The 23,498-nt window shown below is 37.1% G+C and overlaps 1 protein-coding gene across 1 annotated transcript; it reads left to right on the forward strand.

The window, feature by feature from the left end:
* The first annotated feature begins 8,322 nt into the window (after positions 1–8,322).
* Positions 8,323–13,962, forward strand: LOC112732304 (probable 26S proteasome regulatory subunit p27). Its single transcript, XM_025780973.2, has 5 exons — positions 8,323–8,579; positions 8,673–8,733; positions 9,197–9,301; positions 10,264–10,627; positions 13,638–13,962. The coding sequence occupies exons 1-5, from the start codon at positions 8,439–8,441 to the stop codon at positions 13,657–13,659; spliced, it is 693 nt and encodes a 230-aa protein (XP_025636758.1). The 5' UTR covers positions 8,323–8,438; the 3' UTR covers positions 13,660–13,962.
* Positions 13,963–23,498: the final 9,536 nt, after the last annotated feature.

Genomic DNA, 23,498 nt, shown 5'->3' on the forward strand with positions numbered 1-23,498 from the left:
TCGTCCGAGATAGGAAGATGGTTGAGGATGATGGCATTGCCGAAGATGAGGCAGAGAATGTTTAGTATGCTATTGTAATGTTCCTTTCTGTAGAAATTTTTATGTTCTGAATGTTTTGTGTTTGATGATGTAATTGATGATACATTATTGATAGTTGCTATTTGTAGCTTGCTAGTAGAGTCGTTTGACTTTTTTATTTATACGTTCCGAATTGATTTAAGGTGTTTGAAAAGGCCTTTGCTTAATTGATGGGAACTTCTGTTCAGAATATTCCTTTTAATGTTTGCCGAGAATGCACGGATTGTAATTAGGCGAAGATATTCGTCGTTTGAGATTTGACCATAGATGAAGTTAGATCTATGATTTTGAATTGTAAAAGCAAATATCAGAATGATGGAGGGACAGAGTTGGTATAAACTTTAGTTTAAAAGAATGAAATAAAGTTTATTATACACAGTAATATTGGTGATCCTTTGGATTCAAAGATTCAGGTAGGCTAGCCTCATTAAAACCTCTCCAAGCAAAACCCTTTAGAAAAAATCTTGGTAATAGGAAAAAGAGTACAAGCATGTCCCTGACGTTTAACTATAAAACTTCTTTAGGGAGGAAATGTTCCAGGTATTAGGAAGGGTTGTACCATTTACTAATTCAAGTCTGTATGCTCTGTTGCCGAGGACTTCTATAATTCGGTATGGACCGTCCCAGTTTGTTGCGAGTTTACCATGAGATGATGGTCTCCGTGCCGTCTCTGTCTTTCGAAGTACTAGATCGCCCTTTTGAAATGATCAGCTTCTTACCGATTTGTTGTGTCGCCGAGCTATTGTCTGTTGTGCTGCGCATTTTCGTAGCATTTCTATGTCCCTTATTTCTTTGACGATATCTAGCTCGGCTCTCCGAGCTTCATCTTGGTTGCTGAGATGAGTTCTGATGGAGCTTTGTGAGATCTCCAAAGGTATCATAGCTTCAGAGCCATACACAAAGTGGAATGGCGTCTCTTTTGGTGATGATTGTGGTGTTGTATTGTATCTCCAAAGGATTTCAAGTATTAGTTCGGCCCAGAGTCCTTTAGCATCATCTAGCTATTTCTTGAGTGCATGTAGTATGACCTTATTTGCAGCTTCTGCTAATCCGTTTGTCTGAGGATGTTCAACAGAGAAAAAATATTGCTTGATTTTGAGGTTCTGCAAAAAAGATTGAAATTTCTAATCGGCGAACTGGCGACCATTGTCAGTGATGATATGGTGAGGTAGGCCAAAACGGCAGATAATATGTTTTCACACGAAAGAAATCATTTGTTGGGATGTAATTCTGGCTAAAGGTTGGGCTTCAACCCACTTGGCAAAATAATCAATTGCAACTATGAGAAATTTTACCTGGCCCGGTGCCATTGGGAACGGACCGAGGATATCCGACCCCCATTGATTGAATGGCCAACTTACGTCGGAATAATGTAAGAACTCAGTAGGAATGTGTATGAGTGGTGCATGTTTCTGGCAATTGTCACATGTCCGAACTTTGTTTTGGCTATCCTGTTGTAAAGTCGGCCAAAAGAAACCGGCGCGGAGTATTTTTGATGCTGAACTCCGAGCTCCCGTATGTGTTTCGCAAATTCTTTCATGTGCTTCGGACAGGGCTACATCAGCCTCCGCTTTGGTAACGCACTTTAGCAACGGGCGAGTGTATCCTCGGCGGTATAAAGTCCCGTTGAGTAATGTGAAGAAAGATGCTTGTCTTTGGAACCTTTTTGCATTGTCGTCTGTTAAATTACCTATTTGTAGATATTGTATGAAGTCATTCTGCCAATCTTTTTCCTGTTTAACGCTTAACACATCTGTTGGGTTAACACTTGGAGAGGTTATGGTAGACTGATGTAATGTAGATAAGTCGGGTTGTGTGCTGCCGAGTTTAGATAAAATGTCGGCCCTTTGGTTTTATTCTCGTGGTATGTGTTGTATTTCAAATTTTGAAAATTTGGAAGTTAAATCTTTTACTAACAATAGATATTTAGAAAGTAGTAGGTCTCTTACTTGGAAAAGGTCGTTTACCTGCTGTACAACCAGTAGGGAGTCACAATATACCTTAATGGCAGATATGTGGAGATCTAAACAAAGTCGGAGTCCTGCAACGAGGGCTTCATATTCGGACTGATTATTGCTGGCTTTAAAAGATAGGTGTAAGCAATGTTCGAGAATGAAGCCATCGTCGGCCTCCAGACAGATTCCGGCACCATATCCCTCCTTGTTTGATGAACCATCTATATATAAGCTCCATTTTTTTGCATGGTCGTCTTCAGAGGGTATCGTAAGCTCTGCAATAAAGTCTACCAAAAATTGTGATTTAATCGGTCCTCTGGATTGGTACCTGATGTCGAACTCAGACAATTCGATTGACCACTTAATAAGTCTGCCTGTAATTTCTGGCTTGTGTAGCACTTGTCGTAATGGGTGATCGGTCCTGACGTAGATGACATGACTTTTGAAATAAGGTCGGAGTCTTCTTGCTGAGAATATTAATGCTAAAGCCAACTTTTCTATTCTGGGATAGTTGAGCTCGGCATGTTGGAGAGTTTTACTGACAAAGTATATTGGATGTTGAATTTTGTCCCTTTCTGTAACAAGAGCGGAGCTTATCGCCCAATCAGTAACTGATAAATATAAGAATAAATCTTCCCCTTGAAAGGGTTTTTGTAAAATTGGCAGTTTTGAGAGGGTTGTTTTTAGTGTGTTAAAAGCTCTCTCACAATCATCATTCTATTGAAATTTGTTTTTCTTTTTTATTGTTTGGAAAAAAAGAATAGATTTTGAAGCTAAACATGGGACAAATCTCGATAGTGCGGTGAGCCTTCCTGTGAGGCGTTGGACTTCTTTTACTATTTTTGGGCTTGTCATATCCACAACTGCTCGGCATTTGTCAGGATTCACCTCAATGCCCCTGCTTGTTAGTAAAAAAACCTAGGAACTTTCCACCTTGAACTGCGAAGGCGCATTTCTCCGGGTTTAGACGCATGTTGTAGCTGCGTATTTGGCCGAAGATTTCTGATAAGTCGTCAATATGGTTTTTGCCGATCTTCGTCTTGGCAACCATGTCGTCGACATATACCTCTATATTTCTACCGATCTGCTTGGCGAAGACTTTGTCCATAAGACGCTGGTAAGTTGCTCCTGCATTCTTTAGTCCAAAGGGCATAACTTTATAGCAGTAATTACCGAATTCAGTGATAAATGCCGTTTTACTTTGATTAGAGGGATGCATGAGGATTTGATTATAACCCGAATAGGCATCCATGATACTCAAGGTAGCATAACCGGAAGCGTTATCTACCAAAGAATGTATGGATGGTAAAGGATAAGAATCTTTCGGGCAGGCTTTGTTTAAGTCAGTAAAGTCGACGCACATGCGCCACTTACCGTTTTGTTTCCTTACCATTACCACGTTTGCCAGCTAGGTAGTAAATTTGATTTCTTTGATGAATTCTGCATTGATCAGCTTTTGAGTTTCCTCTAATGATGCTTTTTTCTTTTCATCGCCGAGTTTTCTTTTCTTCTGCTGCACTGGTCGTGCGGACATGTTTTTAGCTAATTGACGAACGGATTTTTTGCTAGTAAAGAATTCACAAATAAATTCTCGTTGCTAGTATAGTTTCTAAACCAACAAAGAATCCTTTCGTACAAAAATTTTGTTTGTCACTTAAGCAAACCCAATAAAAATAATAACCGAAATATTTAAACCTCGGGTCGTCTATCAAGGAATTGCAAGGAAGTGTATTATTATTGGTTATGGGTTTTTCAGAGAAATTTTTAGAGTTGGAGAATAGAAAAAATAAATAATTATAAGTTAAAGGAATGAAAATTAATGAGAGGTTTTACGTAATTAAAATAAAAGCCTTGAGTGGGAGAAGATTAATTGGAAGTTCTATCCTTGTTGGATTTCCCAAGATTAATAGTAATAGGTTGTTGTTTCTACTTAGTTGAAGTTAAGTAGGGAGCCAACTTCTATTCACAAGTCCTAATCCTCTCCCTTGGGAAGAATTAGCATTAGTAACTAGAGAGCTAGCCAACAACATCCAATTACCAATTAATTCTTGAGTATTCCAACTCAAGGGTCTCCTGTTAATCAACTCCCAAGTCATGTTAGGAGTCTACTCTATCAACATGAATACAATCTTCGTTGTTATGAAAAAGGAATAGAAAAGAGACATGATAATTGAAATAAAATTGGAAGCAATTAAATAAACAATAAAATTAAATGAAAAAGTACTTTTGCATTAATAATTTAAAGGAACATTAAACCTGAAATTGAGAATAAGAAGAAATCCTAATACTAAAACTTAAGAGAGAGGAGAGAGCCTCTCTCTCTAAAAACTACATCTAAACCTAAAATTGTGTGAATTGATGAATGTCTGATGATTTCTCCACTTTGTAGCCTCTAATCTGTATTTTCTGGGCCAAAAACTGGGTCAAAAATAGCCCAGAAATCGCTGGTTGCGAATCTTAATACGCTGGTTTTCCGTCAATGCAATGCGTGCGCGTAACATGACGCATGCGCGTCACCTAGCTGCATAGTGACTATGGCAAATTATATATCATTTCGAAGCCCCGGATGTTAGCTTTCCAACACAACTAAAACTGCCTCATTTGGACCTCTGTAGCTCAAGTTATGATCGTTTGAGTGCGAAGAGGTCAGGACTGACAGCTTTGCAGTTCCTTCAATTTATTGTATTTCTTCCACTTTTGTATGCTTCCTTTCCATCCTCCAAGCCATTCCTGCCCTGTAATCCTTGAAATCACTTAACGCACATATCACGGTATCGAATGGTAATAAGAGATGATTAATATTAGCAAATATAAGGCCAAAGAAGCATGTTTTCAATCATAGTACAAAATCAGGAAGGAAAACGTAAAACATACGAATTGTATGAATAAGTGTGAGAATAATGGATAAAATCCATTAGATTAAGCACAGGATAAACCCTAAAAATGGGGTTTATCACTAATTTATGGCTGATGATATGTGGGTCGATGTCGAGCATGTCAGAAGGCGTCTATGCGAATAGGTCAGCTTGTTCTTGTAGAAAGGTCGTGATGGCCTTTAACTCCACCGCGTCTATTGATGTACCTACATAAGTATATTTGTTAGGATCATGATTGAAATACACTTTCTGTAAGTTGCCTGATGGTGTTGGTCGCTCAAGAAAGTCGGCTCTTGGATCGAGGTCAGCTAATGCTGAGCTATTGGCGACGTGGTGGAGGTTGTTGACTTGTTGCTTGGAACGATTTGGTAGCTTCATGCTGATGTTGTAACATTGGCATGCCTCTTTATGATCTCCATGGATTGTTACAACTTGATCGTCCTGCAAAGGGAACTTAACACATAGGTGAACTGTAGATACAATGGCGCCGAACTTGTTCAAAAAAGGTCGGCCAAGTATGAGATTATATGGGCTAAAGCAGTATACTACTAAACATTGAATATCACATGTTTTGGAAAGGGGATGCTCACCCAGTGTGGTTTGTAAACCACATTGATCCTAATATCGGAACTCGCTCACCCGAGAAACCGACAAGGTCTCCTCCTGTTGATTGGAGGATGTTGTCACTAAGCTTCATTTTTTGGAATGTTTAGTAGAATAGAACGTCGGCGCTGCTTCCGGGATCCAGGAGTACTTTCCTGACCAACAGATCCCCCAATTGAAGAGTGATGACAACAGGATCATCTAGGTTGTGTATGCTTGAATCAAAGTCGGCGTGTGTGAATGTCACTTGCAGAAGCTGGGTTGCGACTCCGGCTTCGCGCTGAGGGCCACCTACCGAGCATATAGCTCGGAATGATCTCTTCCTGGCCGAGCTTAAGGGTCTTCCACTGGCGTATCCCCCTGAAATACAATTGATTATACCTCGGGGCTTTTCATATTGGCTTGAGGATGACTTTTCATTTCCCCGGTGTTGTTGTTCCGACTAATGATCGTTGCTGGAAGGTGGGATACGTTTTTGAATGTGACATCCAATGTACTTGTCAAGATGGCCTTGCCGAGCTAGCCGTTCCAAGAGATCTTTTGCCACCACACAGTCATAAGTGGTGTGGCCGTGCTTTTGGTGGAAAGCACAATATTTAGATTTGTCTACATTCTTAGTTTTCTGGTAAGTGCCGGCCTTCCTTGGTTGCTTGATGAGTTATGAATTCAGAATTTCTTTGATTATATCCTCTCGCTTATTGTTGAACTGCGTATAAGAATCAAAACGAGGTGTTAGTTTAAAACCTTTCTTACTACTCGGAGCTTTATCTTCGTCTCTGTAATTTGCTTTGTTAGACTTGCGAGCCTGTCTGAGTTCTTCGATATCGATTTGGCCTTTGGCTTTCTCACAGAACTCGGCAAGGGTCTTTGGTTTCGCCACCGCAATTGTTTCTTAGAACTTCCCAAGTCGGAGACCGCTTTTGATTGCATGCAGATAGACCTCGGGATGGAGGTCGGGTATGCTAATGGCGACTTTTGTGAAGCGAGTCATATAGTCCTTCAAACTTTCATTTTGCCCCTGCTTAATAGTATTCAGATAATCCGAGTCATGCAGATAAATTGCGGATCCAGCGAAGTGTTCTTCAAATAGCTTGGCTAGCTGCTGAAATCGTGAGATAGAACCTGAGGGCAAATCACAAAGCCAATCAAGTGCAGGACCGTCTAAATAATTCGGAAAACAATGGCATAAAGCAGTATCTGATGCACCGTTAACGATTATTATTGATCGAAATTTCTTGAGAAATTTCTTCGAATCTCTGAGCCCATCATAAGGCGTGAGTGTCAGTGGCAGGGTGAATCTTCGTGGTAGTTCGAAGTTCATCACTTCTAGTGTGAAGGGTCCCACGAGTTCGTCGAGCTCTTCGTTTTCATCTTCAGGTTGGGCTTCTTCAACTCGGATGGTCTCCGAAACATGGGAAGGATCAGAATGATGTTCGTTGTCTGCTGGTTGTTGCCGATGAGCGTTGTTATTCTCGATGCGGGCGTTGTTCATCTCGGCGATTTGGGCAAACATTTTTTGATTCTCCTCTGCCATACGCTGATTAGCTTGTTGCAACTCGGTTACCATCCGCAGAAGTTTGGATGGGGAAGGAGGTAGCACATCAGCCATGAGTGTAAGTGAAGGTAGCAGGACCAAAAGAAAAGACTTATTTCTTCGGCCCACGGTGGGCGCTAATTGTTCTTGCTTGCGAAATAGATCGGCCCCTAACGATGGATGATTGCCGAGCTATCACCTCGGTGGCTGAATGTCCAATCCTTGAATTCGAGCTTTCTTCTCAATGTGACGCAAGAGCGCGAGCAAATAAGAGAGGGGAGAGTGTACTTGCAAAGGAACTCCAAAACTTAAGTCAGTATCTCGTATTATTCGAACTTACTGAAGAAAATACTTTACCTTGCTTTATATGATGGGTTTTTCGTCTGTTACACTTTTGGCATTAAGGTCGGTTTTAAAAATGGTGGATAACGTATCTGACTTGTGTGCCGTTTGATTGTCGGTTATGATAGGAGCATTTATTTGACCGAGTTATAGCTCATAAATGGACGAGCTATAACGGATGACGCAGAGTTATAGCTCGCGTTGATAACGACCATATCAGTTGGATTCCAAATTAATATTAGGAATAAAATTATTGAGAGTACTAGAATAAGAGTACGATGTAAAAAAAAATACTAAAATAACATTCTTATGTTAATACTTAAAAAATGTAACATATTTAATTAAATATATTTGATTAAATGTAACATTCTTTTACACAAAATGTAATATATATATATATATATATATATATATATATATATATATATATATATATATATATTTTATTTAAAAATATATTTTGTCTATTTTTATATGTTATTTTTATTTTAGTAAGTAAATATTAATTTTATTATAAAATTAACTATAAGATGTATTTAAATATTTAAATTAAAATAATAGGAAAATATAAAAAAGAGAAAAGGATAAATAGGTCCCTGACCTTTTGTTCCGCGGACATTTTTGTCTCTGACCATTGAAAAATACTTTTAAGTTCTTGACCTTTACAAAACTTGGACAGATCAGTCCCTGACGGAGGCATTTGGACGGAGGGACCTATTTGTCCTTTTCTCTATAAAAAAATTATTTAAGTTGATGTCTATTTTAATAATTTTTTATTTAAAAGTAATTTAAAATAATATAAATTAAACAATATTTATTTTACAATAATTTATTTTGATACAAAAATTACCAAATATAAATTATTTTATCACAAACTTATTTTTTATTAAAATTAAATTTGTAATTTGTGAAATGAAATCCAAACACACACTTAAAAGTTGGGCTATAATTATAGAAGCGTTCGTTCTTTTGTCCTGATAAAATAGGGCCAAGGCCTATAAGACAAAGCATATTGACACCACTAGCTGTGGTCCATCGGCTGTTGCGAGAATGGTAGCGACGAACGTGAAGGCAGAAACAATGTCTCTGATGGACAAGCGCACTGCCGTCGAGGCCGAGATGAACTCGATCATCGCCCGCCTCACTCAGCCCGGCGCTCCTGGTCTCTCCGGCAATCTCGTTGATTCCGAGGTTTTCTTTTCCTTCTTCCGATTAATGTTGCCCACCGTTCGTTCCGTTTCGGCCACATTTCTCTCTCTTAGAAATTTATTCTTAATTTTCTAGGGTTTTCCCCGTACGGATATTGACATTCCAGTTGTTCGATCTGAACGACGTCGTCTTGCAGGTAGGTTATAGTCATACAATCATGATCGTTTACGATTCTAAACATTATTTTCATTTTGATACGGTTTACTTGGTAAATTGGTGCAAGTAGCAGTAGTTCTTGGTCTTAATTGTCTCGTTACAAGGGTAATTTTTTTTTACCTTCATATTTGATTTATGGATTTTGTTAACATGTTAAAAGGCTATTATCATTTGAAGTTTTAAATTTTTTCTTTTAATATATATATGCATTGAAAACATATATGTAGTTTTTCTATGTAATCTTTTTTTTATTGGTAACTTTAATATGTGTCCTTTAGCTAAACACTTGTGTTGTTAACATTGATATTCACTACAATAGCTTGAAGTGAGGGAAATTTAATACAAATGGAATCGTGGAATAGTGGATATTTGGCATCAGCGTTTACCTTGCCAATTGCGATGCTGCTGCTTTTAATGTCCCATAATTTTGCTAATCTGTGCAGAGCTGCGTAATGACCACAATGAGATAACTGAGAAGATAAATCAAAATATACAAATTTTGCATGCAGCAAGGGTTGGAAATAAATCAACATCCTTCAAGAGTTCAGGTACCAGCAAACAATCAATGTGATTATATTGCTCGTTGAAAACTGAATTGGTTTCGCTTCTCTAATTTTAGCAGTTAATCTAAGCTATTCTATCTTGTATACATATCGTTTATTTGTTCTACATGAACACCTACTACCTCTGTGTTTAAGTGTATAACTAAAGTAGGACTTAAGTCAGGGTTTTAGCATATGGCACTTGGCACCAATATTTTAAGAATGATGTTTTATTCCTTATATAGTTGGATATTGGATCCTCCCTCTTCCCATCTTTATGTAGTGCAATATGTTTTGTAAAGATGTGTCGAACCTGCAATGTGCCACTTTCAAAAAAGGTTTTGCATTGCATTTTGTAGTGCCAACTTTTAAGCAAAATAATACTTTGAGAGAAAAGATTGTAGTACATGGAAGGTAGATCAGAAATCCTGTTAAAACAAGTAAACCAACATGGGGGAAAACTGCACAAAGAAAGAACTTGCTGATCCCTTTGTAGATCCATACTTACACCCTCCTTTGCACTTCTCCAATAATGCCACATAACCAATCTACAAGACAAGACATGCTAATGAAGATATCTATGATGAATCCTCGTACTATAAGCTCATGTACTCTGCACAACATGCTGTCTTCCAAATGAACTTAAATCCTTCCTTCAACGAAATCTGCTGTATGTAATTGATATTTTATTTTTTTGTTTAACAAAACTGCTGGACAAAGCCACTGTTCTTCATAGATGCCGAAATCTGCTTGAAAAGCAGCTTTGGAGCCTTACAATATCAGAAAACATGGATGTTTGACATTACATTTTGTAGTTAAGATGTCTAATTTTCAAATTTCACTCGTGAAGCATGAACGTAAGCATTGGATGATTTATTCTTTTTATCTATCTACCATTTGACCCAAGATTAGTCTCTAAATAGAATAAGTAATAATATTTCATGTTGAATGTTTGCCTTTCTGCTCAGATAATGGTGATGGATCAGATATTCAAATCTCATCAACTGTAGATGCTGTTGCTTCAACACCGTCACAAAACATTCTTCTGAGACATTCCCCTGATTCCATGGATGTGAATGTGTTAGTCAGTAGACCCTTTGCAATGGTTGATGAAATTGCAGATGCATCACCGGCAGCTGAAGATGGCTTACAACTTGGAGACCAAATTTTGAAGTTCGGAAGTGTGGAAGCAGGTGATAATTTGCTCCAAAGACTTTCTTCTGAGGCTCAGTCAAATGTAGACCGCACAGTACCTGTTATTATAATAAGGCAAGGCACAGTGATCAATCTTACTGTCACACCAAGAACATGGCAAGGCAGAGGTCTTATGGGGTATGCTTGCAGTGCATATTATTTGGTTCTTCATTATTTAGTATGCTTTTAGCATCATACTTGTTTCACTATAAGAAGGAAGCTAAGTTAAAACTCTAGTACCCTTATGGACCGTTCTTCTCTACAAAGAGATCTTGTTTAATGAAATTTTTATTGCATTCTCAAGGCAGTTGAACAAATTTTTTTCCCCCACGCTAATTGAATAATTCTCAAGCCAGTTTCTTTCGGAAAACCTTAATGTTATAGAATCTCATTAATGCATTTAGTTTGAGTATAGTGGATTTTAGATACTAGTGATTTAGATGAAAACAAAGTAGCTTGCCTAAATAAAATCACTGGATTCAATAGTCCCTAGCTTCTCCATCATCATTATCTCTCTTCCATTCTAAGTTTTTTGTGGGACATCATTTGTCATTTAGCGTTAATTACTATAGCTCTTGGATCACTTTGTCTTGGCTTATATTATTGATTAATCTTTCCAGAAGTATGAAGAAGTTAAAATTGATTGAGCATTGATTGCCCAGTTTGGGTAAACAACTTAATTAAGCTACTTTTGAAAAAATAGCTTAAACAATAAATGACTATATTAAAAGTAGCTTATAAATAAGTTATTTTTTGTGTTTGGGTTTTTAGTTCTAAAAGTACTTATTTTATAGAAATATGATAAAAAGTAGTAGCATTATGAGAGAAGTCTTTTTTTTTAACTTCTACATAAGCTCCTAAATAGCTTCTTAGAAAGTTGCAATTTGGTTTTGAAAATTGCACCAAACATTAATACGACTATTTTTCATTAGTTAAAAGCTCAAAAAAAATTACTTTTGAAGTTTCCCAAACGGGCCCTGAGTGGAATGGATATATAATATTTTATTCAAGTTGGGCTAACTTTTTTAGGTTCCTGTAGTGTCAACAAGTCTTTAATTTGTTTTCTTGAAGCTAGAAACTTTAATGAAATACTTATTCTTTTAAACTTGTTTTTGTTACTACTAACTAATCCCTACTTTCCTAGAAGCTAACACTGTTGGAGGCTTGGTGCTCTGTTAACTATTGATTGTGAGATCTCAAATGGCAGTTACATGATTGCTTTACCTAACTCATCTGTCATCTCAGACAAAGTTCATGTCACTGTCACGTGATTTCTTTTACTCTACCACCCCTCCCCCCCCCCCCCCCCCCCCCCAAAAAAAAAAAAAACAAAAACTGACCTTTTCATACCCTCCATTGCCTTCTTTCTCTTCTGTCTCTGGTTGAGTGATGCAAGTTACATGGTGATTGCTTCTGGAAAGATTAATCTTTACTTGCATGTTACATTATCCAGATCCTTATCATTGCATTTTGTTAGAAATTGCATTAATAATTCTGTACTAATTGAAAATAGAATTATGCAAAAATGCAAAATGATCAATGTTTGAGGTTGATACTTCCATGACTAATACTACTTGTATGACTAATACTTCTTGCACATGGTTATGCTAGAAAAATGGCATAATACTTTATTGGTTGCTGAAATGCTAATTGTTGACTGAAGAATGCATATCCTTTATCTTGAAAGTTGTTGACTTCTAGAATCCGGTACCTTAGGATAGGGAGATTATCATGTGCATTTTATTTGAAGTTAACTATTAGGATTTAAATGATGTTTGTCTCCAAGTATCTGGATACAATATTTCTTAAAATTTAAGGAGTTTAGATAATAACTTTAAATTATAGAGCCATATTTAAAATAGAAAAGCCCAAAAGAAAGCCACCCTTCAACTTTACTCGATTTTCACTTTAATTCTTTAACTTCAATATTTTTCAAAATTCCTCAAACTTTCAACATCATAGGCACATGGATGATCCCGGAATTGATATTTGAAAGTTGAAAATTTGTACAACCCTAAACCTCCTTGCAACCTCTGGTGGCCATAAATCTGCAGTAACCATGTGGATTACGACAACGAAATCAAAAACATCACCGTCTTAACATTTCATATTAAAATCTCAACTTTCCTCCAACCAATGCTCACATGTCACAAGACTATGACTTCATACTGCATGACCGAATTCATGAAACATGTAACCCACTTTAAATTACTCCATTTTTAAGCAGAAATCATGGGGTATTAAGGATGCTATGCTATCCTCATGACAACTTCATTTCAATTAGACAATGTAGACTACTTATCTTGCTCAATCATGGTTTTAATCCCTACTCTACTGCCTTTCATTTCAATTAGACAATGTAGACTACTTATCTTGCTCAATCATGGTTTTAATCCCTACTCTACTGCCTTCCTTTTCGCCCTCTGTTGATTGTCACTGCTTTTCTTTTCCAGTGATGCTATTGTCAGCAACCCAGGAACTAGTAACTCTCTTCCCTTTATCTGTCTTTGTTTCCTTGCTTCTCCCTCTGTACCTGCTATTTTTTCTTTTCTCTTATCCTTCCTCTCTTTTGGTTTTCCCTTCTTTAGTATCTGTGGTTCCATTTTCCCTCCCTCCTCCTTTCTATGATGCAAACCCCAGGCCCACAGACCTGTTCTTACAATATTGGCCGTTTCAGTTGACTTGATGTTTGGGCAAAAAATTCATTGATTGTGTGTTGTGTTTGTGGATTATGTCTCTTGATTATTAGTGGATGAATTTAAGTTTTATTGTAGATTATTTTGTTTTACTATATTTTTAATGTATTTTCATGTATGCTGTATAAATTCCATAACGATTATCTATCTTTATTAGAATAACGGCCATTCCCACTACCTGCCCTCCTATTATATGGTTTCCAGCTACTTCATGCCACCATCTTAATGATACTAAAGTCACATAAACTAGTTGAAGGGTATGGTCTTTGGGGCACTCCTCAAATTAAATGTTTAGTTAACACTAGTGACATATTGACTAATTTAAACCTTCATTGATTCATTAACTGCTTTAGTCTGATAACTAAGGGGGAAAATGTTATAAATATTCCAAGTTATTATGCTGATATGTGGTATATTTATTGCTAAGCTTGCTTTCTGTTGAATGGTTGCAGATGCCATTTTCGGATCTTGTAGGGTGCGATCATCCCATGGTGGAGGCGGTTGCTTGTTTCCTTTATTTGGCTTTTTCCAAATGCTGTTATTGGCCTCATGTCGTTTTTATCTTTTGCGATTACTCACTTGTCTTGGCAAGATTTTCTGTGTTTGGGTAAAGCTTACTTTAAATTCCGAACAGCCTATATTTGTAAGATTCTCCTTTCAACTAAAAAGTATATTATCCAGTCTCAGAAGGTTTAACCATTGCGATTTAAAACATAAATGTTGGACGGTGAATTCCTGGTATTTAATTTGAAATGTAGTTATGAATATTGCTTAAAATGTGAGTGACTATTTTATAGCAACAAAGTTTTAATGCCTCTATTCTACACTAATCAATGGTTGATTTGAGGCCTAAAATCAAGAATTAGACGCCTAATGGTAACCCCCCTATGATCTACTTAACGACGTGCTTAACCCAAGCAAGAACAGTCAGAAACAACGTAGCAAAATTAAAAACAGAATGATGATCATCTATAGTAAAAAAAAAATGAAGGTGGATGAGACTCACCAATAAATTGAAGAACGAAGAAGGATGAATCCCAAGTGAATGCAGTAGGACTTATAGCGGACAGATAAGGGAATCAGGAAAGAGGAGGATGAGAGAAGTAACAGCAGCAAAATTAAAAACAGAATGATGATCATCTATAGTAAAAAAAAAATGAAGGTGGATGAGACTTACCAATAAATTGAAGAAGGAAGAAGGATGAATCCCAAGTGAACGCAGTAGGACTTGTAGCGGACAGATAAGGGAATCAGGAAAGAGGAGGATGAGAGAATTAGAGGTGAAGACTGAAGAGAGTGAAATGGAAGAAGTATGAGAGAGGATGAGAGAATTAGAGGTGAAGAAAGAGAGTGAAATGGAAGAAGTATGAGAGAATAAAGAACAAAATGGGGGGATGCAGAATAGTAACCGTCAAACGAGAGTGCAAAAGTTTGGACTTTTCTCCCAACTTTCAAATCATCTATAATGAGCATTAAATGCTCGACATAGAAATCAAAACGATGCCCCAGGTAATGGACTGGGGTAGCTCTCGCGTTGAAGGCACGGACTCCACCAACGGACTTCTAGGCTTGGGAAGACTCGATCGAAGCAAGTGCGAGCGGATTGAACGCACCAACCATGAGCTTCGATCTTCACAGTTTGTAAGAACTGTAATTAATTAACTGCTTAACTAAAATAATTTAATTGCCCGAAATAGGTTCAAAAATTTAGAATGTTAATTAGAAAATGTAAATATGATTTTTTGGACTCAGTAGATTTTTCTGAGTTGAAAAATGTAAATTTTTATGAAAAATTGCGTAAGAACGCATACCGGTAAGTTAGCCGGCAGTACCGGCTTAAATCTATCCCGTACTGCGTGATAATAATAAAAACAGTAGAAAAACTTAGGAAAACATTTAGAATTGAAAATCGGGTACTAATTCTAAAGGTTTGGCTCAAAGTTGGGCCAAACGGGCCAAAACGCTAATGGGTTGAACCGGACCCAAGTTGGGCCCAAGCCCAACATATATAACTACTTAAATGAACCCCATTCAGCCACTTTTACCATTATTGAGAGGAGAGTGCAGCTGGTAGGGTTAGAGAAGAGAGAAACCCTCCATTAAAACAGTATTCACTTCCTCATTCTTTTGTTTGTAACTTGAGCTACGGTGCTCCAAATCATGAACGGTTTGCAGCCTTGCAAAGCTCTTACCAAACCCATAACTTCAAGCTACGTATTGTGGTAAGCTTTTCTAAAATCCCTGCCCAGTTCTCAGCCCTTGTGAATTTCTAAATTTTGGGTTTTGGTTTGAGTGGATTTTGTGATTTTGGGTGTTTAGGTACACTCTAGCACTTGGTTTCTATTAGGTTTTGTCCTAATCAACTGTGGGTAAGGTAAGATTGCTCTTCTCCCTTGTGAAATTGTGTATTTAGGAACCCTAGGTATTGATTTGTGGTAAAATAATATGTATAGCTTAGAAAATTTGATTGTTGATGCTTGTTGGAGTTGCTTGGTGATTTGTTGGTGATTGGATGCTTGAATTGGACTCAAATTGGTGTATTGTGCATATTAGGAATCGGCCAAAGTATGATTTCGGTTTTCTCTATGTAATATGTAATATTTCTGGACACTTAGGCTAGTGGACCATATGATAGGTTTGAAATTGATTTTGGTAATTGTGATGTACGATGATTTCGATGATTGTGATGATTTTTTGTGAATAATGAGAATGAATTATGATGTTTGTTGATGTTGAGGATGGTGGATTGATGTTGAGATTGGATTATTGTGATTTTGTGAAATTGTGATGAGGTATGGTAGGTGATGCTTTTGAATAGTGAGATTGTGTTAAAGTTGGTTATGTTGGATTCTTGATGTAGGAATTGTGAAATAATTGAGTTTATGGTAGATAAATTGATTGAAATAGATGTTGAATTGATTGGATTGTAATGGAGAGGTAAAGTAGAGTAATTGGTAGTGTTTTGTGGTAAAATTGAGTAAGTTTTTATTTGGTTTGGTTGTGAATTTTGGAAGTTTGAGAACCTAGCTAATTTTGGTAAAAACTAGTTTTTGGTGAACTTTGACGGATCATAACTTGAGCCCCAATTTTCGAAATTGGTTGAAAATTATCTTAAATTAAAGTTCATTTAAAGATCTTTAAATTGATACAAAGTTTAATGAAAATGAATTTTTGTAGAAGTTATGAGCGTTGAAGTTTGGTGTTTAAAACTGATTTCTGCAACAGAATTTTGCAAATCTGGGATGGCATGCGTACACGGGCACCCTCATACGCGGGTGTACGTCTCTGCCAGTCCCTCTTGCGTATGCGAGATGAGCCAACAGCAAAGAATGCGTACCCGGCCTCCTGCGCCGTATGTGGGTGATGGTTTCTGTTCAGCACCCTTGCATACGCGACTCATGTATGCGTACGCATGATGGTCCAAAACTAAAGTGTGCGTACACAAACTTCGGCGTGCATATCCACATGTCCTGTTTTTGCTGAAAAATCATTTTTCTCGCGTTTTCAAGGTTTTCTAGCTTTTCAAACATCTTTAAGTACTGTTTAAGAATACTATCTAGTGCTTAGGTCCTTATACTACTAAAGATGAGTTAGAGACTTAAATAGATGAATTTTTGTATTAATTTAGAAGACAGCAACTTAGATTTCTAAAGTAATGAGGATGGATTAGTTGATAGAAATGGCGGGGTATTGTAATAATGATTAATATGATGAGTTGTGGAATTACGAATTGATGGTGGTTGAGACGAGTTTAGGACTCGGAGTTGAAAGATGACTTTACTGAGTGTTGAAAATGAATTTTGAAAACCCCTAATACATTGTTTTATGCTGAGACTGTTGAGTCGCTATGTGCCTCGGGAAAGGACTGTGGTAGTCTTTCGCTTGTCGAGGTCGCGGCGCTGGCGTAAGGACGGTGGTTAATCCCGCTTACATTGAGATGTGAGGGCTGTGGTGGTATCTCGCTCGCATAACCTTCTCTACTACATGAGTGTACAGGGCCTATATCCCTGGCGTGGCAGATTCTCTGCTGCATGAGTGTGCAGGGCCTATATCCCTGGCGTGGCAGAAAGGCTACATCCGAGAGGATATGTCGGGTTGGCATTTATAGACAAACAAGTGATATCACGAGCCAAATAGGACAGGCATTCGTCATGTGCATATTCTATATGTTTATTTGCTTTGTCGACTTGCATTGTTTGCCTGATTGTATAATATGTTTAATTGCTTCTTGCTTTACTTGCCATACGTGATAATTACTTATGCTTTACTTGTATGAATTACTTGTGTTTTCTACTGGGGTTGAGGAGGTTCAGTAGGCGATGGCGATGGGATTGCATGACGGTTAGGCTGGCAAAGGATGTGGGACAGCGGTGTAAATGTTAGTTTAGGAATTCCTTAAGATAGAATACCCTAATTCATTTATTGTTTTAAAGTTACGGTTTTAAATTTAGTTATGCTTTAAGTATTATGCTCGATGTGACGTTCTAGGATTGCCTCTGGCATCCCGGAATCTTACATCTTACATTACTGGGCACTATTACCAAACTGAGAACCTCCGGTTCTCATACCATATTCTGTTGTTATTTTTCAAATGTAGGTCGTAAACCCACCTCGGTGACTTACGTGATGGTGACAGAGCGGAGGATATTTATCCCATTCTAGAGTTATTTTGGATATTTTGCTTAGTACTCTCACTTTTGTATTTATATTGGCCTTAGAGGCTTACATTGAGAGAGATATATTGTATACTGTTTTCACTTTCAAAACTCTGTATGTCTGTATAAAACTAGTCGGCCTAAACTCCGCGGATTGAGGCTAGTATCTTATGATTATTATACTCCTATATCTACTTCTACCATGTTATTTTGTATCTATATCTTGTGCCTTATTGCTTTTAGTTTCGTGTGAACTTTTTGCACTTTTGTAACTCAGATTTTGAGCTTATTTCTTCCTCAGGCTTTTAGAATGATTATTTCTATATATATATATTATTGTATAAGTCTTAGGATTGTCGTGACCTTTCATTATCCTTTGCTTTACGGCATGAGGTAAGGCTTAGGATAATTAGGGTGGTACATGGTTGGTACGTTGGGAGCACTGTTCCGGCCCAGCCCACTAATACTCCGGGTCGAGTCACGAACCTCCGACCAAACAAGTTCGATGGCCTGAGCTAAGAGGCAACCTGCGCGTCACCTCTCCCTTCCACAAGGAACCTGGACAGCTAGCGGAAGCTTCCAAGAAGGTGGGCCTAATCACGAGGGGCCTACCCGAGTACAGAGTATAAATAGAGAGGGACTTATCCCTCCCCACAGGTACGTCATCCACCTTACCCTAATTAGCCGCCTTTTCGTATGGATACTGACTTGAGTGTCGGAGTCCTTGCAGGTGGCCCCCACCCACCGTCCAGTCAACGTTGTAACCAGGCACCCTTGTCTTAATTTACGCTCAGGTCCTAACCCCTTCACGTCTCTGCTCCAGCCACAACCCAATCAGACATCCCAAACATTCGAGCAGACGATCAGTTGTCATAAGAGGTTTCATTGACGACTAGTGCACCATCGATAATGGTTTCCCTCCCTATGTTTATAGCCATTACTCATTGGTGTATTCTCTCTCTACTTCTCTACTTGATAAATTGTGTTTTCAAATTGATTCATTACACGTCGTTGGGAACTTCATATGGCATCAATACGCATATTCTGTCTTGGAAGAGATTTATACTTGCATCAACCCATGAATTCCCTCATAATGTAAGCAGTTTAGTGCTTAATCTGGTTGCCAAACTTTTAAATGATGGGTCAGCAGTAGATTGGATGGAAAATATAAGTTTTGGTTTGCGAACAAGCATCAAAACGATGTAGAATTTGTATGTCTTTCGAGTTTGATTTTTCTCCCTTGTTTTCTATGTTGCTAGGTTTTCAACTGTTTCTTATTTGGTTTTCCTCAAAACTGGAAAAGCTATGCCGTAAATTTGTTTAGGGATGAATCAACTATTGGCACTGATTTGAGTAGTGTCGTTCCTAAAAATGTATCTTCAATAGATTCTGAGATCTTCTTTGATGGCAAATATTTAGATGACGTTGAATGATTTACTTCTATAATTATTTGTATTAACACGTCTTATAGTTGTTTGATATTTTATCATTTCTTATTTCCAATCTCTTTTTATATCCAGCTTGATGTTTTAAGTGTTACAAGTCAAGAAAAATCTCTCCTATTTTCTTTAAAACCCTTAAACGAAGCATTTGGAGCTCATGGGAAGCCACATCTTGAAGTTGAATGGCATGATTCTAAAACTACATGTTAGGTTAATGCTGCTCAAGGTAGTGGCAGCATTAAGAGTGTGTGTGGTTGGAGGGAATACAAGTGTATTCCGAGAAATTTTGAGATGGGAATGTTTTATTCCCATGTTTGGTTCAAGATTTAAAAAATTATTTTTGGGTATATTTTATTCCACGGAATTGAATTACCACCAATTTAATTCCCATCTCTCCCCTGGTTATCTTTAATTCCAATAGGAATGAAATGTAAATAATGAAACAAAAAGACTAAATTATCCCAATTATTTAATACTAGATTTCACCTTCTTCATTTCTGCTTCTACCACCCTAGAGTTTTGGCGGTACGTGATATCTTTGGTTGATTTTATAGCGTTCAATTAGGTTCTATTGTTATCCAATATTGCACATATTATATGCATATTGCATGTTTTTTTTTCTGGCCCTAGTATTTCCTTTACTTTAATTTATGAAATGTATATGTCAGATTTGGTTAGCACTGAAGTTTTGTTTATACTACGTATTATTTTTCCTGTTTCATTTTTTTATGTTACCATCCAAGACCATGAGATTACAGAAATTCAGGGAGATGCATTTGTGGTTCAATAGTTAAAGGTTCTTCACCATCACTGAGCCGGTATTTCTTTTGTTGTAAATCAATAATTTCCAGTTGAAGATTTGACACATTTTAGAGGTAGGTTGAAATGTAATTGAAAATTTTGGGTCTTTATATTGAAACATTACTGTAGCACTTCTGCTCATCTAGGTCCGGTACAAAAGGGATGTAGAGTGCCTGGGATTGTTTAATGGTAGTTTGTTTAACCTCAGAATTAAACAAAATAAAAAAATAAGTATGAAATCTAAACTTTTTTGTAAACTGAGTATAAAAGAACAAGTAAATCTCTTGGATGAAAAACCAATGCAGTTTAAACAAGTTTCATTAACAAAGCAAAAGACATGGGAAGAGGGACCTAATTGGGGAAATAGACAGTCGGAGACACATTGCAATGCATGGACTCCATATTATTGTTTCTTGTTGAAAATAGCCCACGTTTGGAAGAGTCTATGCTTCTCTGTTCTGCAGTATATAAAACCTAATAATAGACAAATAGCATATTTTAGTTTTAGACCTATTGAGTTATGGTTCGTACTTCTCGGTCCTTATCAGACTAACAAAACTCTCAAATGTAACATCCCTTCTAGAAAAATACCTTGCTTAAGTCATGATATTTCTACTAAAAAAAATATTACGTAATCTTTTCTAATATTAACTACTTATTTACTCAACCTTTATATCGCGTTTTAGTTTATGAGAAAATGCCAGAAAATTTGTTTTTATTCTTTAAAGTCATATACCAAAGATGTTCAATTAATGATAATCACATAAATACTATTAATAATAAATCTTATACAGGCAAACCCAAAATAAAATGCAAATTCAACATACCACACCAACCCCTCTATATAAAATAAAATCTTAGGCAACAAGAGCGAGGAGACTCTATGAAAGTAATTGAAAGCATAAGGAAAGCCTACTAATCGGTCGCAACTTCATATTGTCTTTGATAAACCCCAATTTTGTGGTTTATCTTGTGTATAATTTAGGAGATTTTATCAACTTTTCTCACATTTATTCAATGAAATAGTATGGTTTTGTAATTCTCCTTTAATTTGTGCTTAAGTGTGAAAACATACTTTTTAGGCCTTTAATTTGCTAGTTTTAATTCACCTTTGATTCCACTAGATGCCTTGATGTGTTTGTTAGTGAATTCAGGTTGAAAAGGGCTAGGAATGGATCAAAGGTGTGAAGAGAAAAGCATGCAAAGTGGAGAATTCATGGAAAATCAAGGGTTTGTAGTGCATTCATCAATGCACACGCGTGGAGATGAGGTCACCAGGCGACGCGTACGCGTGACATGACGCGTACGTGTGAGAAGTAAAACGCCAAGCGACGTGTACGCGTACGCATCACAGCTTGCATGTGACCTCATTAAAGTGAAAATGCTGGGGCGATTTCTGAGCTTCCCAGGCCAAAATTCAAATGATTTCGGAGACTACTTCATGCAGAATTGAAGATTGGACAGGGGGCGGGAGCAACTAGTTTAGTTTTTTTCACCATGCTTTAGTTAGTTCCTAGAGAAAGAAGCTTTCTCTTCTCTCTAGAAGTAGGTTAGATATAGATTAAGATTTCTTTAGATCTAGGTTTGAATCTTGCTTTGATTTACTTTTCCTTTCTAATTTCTTGTTCCTTTACCTTTGCTTTCCTAGTTTAGTATTTTACTCTTTGTATTTCTTTACTTGTTGTTGATGCACTCTTGTTCCTTTTATTTTCCTTTAATGCAATTTTTGTTTGATTTCTTTTAATATTTAATTGCATTGTTGTTGTTAATTTCCTTGTAATTGGTAGTTGTAGATTTATATTTCTTGAAATTTTATTTTACTTTCTTTTTATGCCTTCCAAGTGTTTGACAAAATGTTTGGAAGGATGTTAGAGTAGATTTTTATGTTTTTGGCTTGGGATGGTAACTTAGGTGAACTTGAGTTACTAACGTCCAAGTGATTGATAATTGGTGTCCATTGACTCTAGCTTCCACCAAGTTAATTAGTGAGGTGGCTAGGACTAATGCATTAGGATTGATAAAGCTCATTTGACTTTCCTTCACTAGTTAGAGGATGACTTAATGGGATTGATCCTTGCAATTATCATGTTGTGGTTAGTAACAAGGATAAAGATCTTAACCATCAACCCTTGCTAAGACCTTTTTACATTTGAGTTCCATTTACTTTCTTGCAATTTACATTTCTTGTCCCTTATTCAAACCCCAAAATATACAACCCATAACCAATAATTAAGAACACTTCCCTGAAATTCCTTGAGAGACGACCCGAGGTTTAAATACTTCGGTTATTTTTATTGGGATTTGTACTTGTGACAAACAAATTAAATTTTGATTGAGGATTGTTTGTTGGTTTAGAACTATACTTGCAACGAGATTTCATTGAGAAATTATATATCGACAATTTTTCTTATATCAAATGGCGCCGTTGCCGGGAAATTGCAAATGTGTGCCTTGTTATTGGTTATTGTACATATGTTAATATTGTAAATAGCTTGATTTTTGGATTGCTTGTTAGTTTTTGCTAGTTTTAGGACTTTGTTTCGTTATTTCTTGTAGCTTTTATCTCTATTTTCTCTTTTTACTATGAATTCTCACCCTTTTGGCTATGAGTGTGGTTACAATTATGTTGTAGAAAATGGGAATTTCAATGAGAATATGCATCAAGGATGGAACAATCAAAGGTGGGAGGAGCCTCAAGCTTATGGACAACCTTCTTGGCAACAACCTCTGCCGGTTTCTTATAGGTATAATTCCACTCCTAATACATATCAATCTAATGGATGTGGTGCTCCTCATTGTGGTCGTCAACAACCACCACCATATGCCTATGAACCTCATCCTCAACATAGCCCTCAACTATACTCACAAACCCCTTTTTACCAAACACCTTCCTATAACCCATATTCATCATATAACCAATTACCTTTACCTCATCCTTGCGACCATTATGTAAGAAAATCCTTAGAGCCACCACAATTCCAATACAATTACTCCCAAGAATCACCTCAATACACACCATCTCCATATTTCTACTAAGAAGAACCACCTTCCTATTATGAACCCTTTTTCCAAAATAATGAACCTTCCTACCCACCCCAATCTCCAATAGATGAAACCCTTGGTCTTATCCTTCAAGGGCAAGAAGAGATGAAAATGGAGGTACTAGAATTCACGGCCGCCTTGGAGAGGTAGTAAATCGATTAACCTCCCAATGTTTGAGCACTCAAGGAACTCCCATGGCCACATGTGGAGAATCAATTGAAGAGCGTAGCATGAGGGAGAGATTGGAAAATCCGGTGGAGAAGGAGGAGTTAGATTTTGTATTGGAACAATTAGAGGAAGCTATGATTGTTGAAGAAGAGGAAGAAGTGGTTGAAGATTTAGGAGATGTTGAAAGTCCATGGGAATGTAGAAT

The sequence above is a fragment of the Arachis hypogaea genome, chromosome 13, assembly GCF_003086295.3.
Source record: "Arachis hypogaea cultivar Tifrunner chromosome 13, arahy.Tifrunner.gnm2.J5K5, whole genome shotgun sequence".
Classification (NCBI taxonomy): Eukaryota; Viridiplantae; Streptophyta; class Magnoliopsida; order Fabales; family Fabaceae; genus Arachis; species Arachis hypogaea.

Bases quoted from the DNA above. Each gene is read 5' to 3' on its own strand.
- LOC112732304 (XM_025780973.2), top strand. From the start codon at position 8,439: ATGGTAGCGACGAACGTGAAGGCAGAAACAATGTCTCTGATGGACAAG. The intron at 8,580-8,672 runs GTTTTCTTTTCC...TTAATTTTCTAG, and splicing joins GCAATCTCGTTGATTCCGAG to GGTTTTCCCCGTACGGATAT. The intron at 8,734-9,196 runs GTAGGTTATAGT...TAATCTGTGCAG, and splicing joins TGAACGACGTCGTCTTGCAG to AGCTGCGTAATGACCACAAT.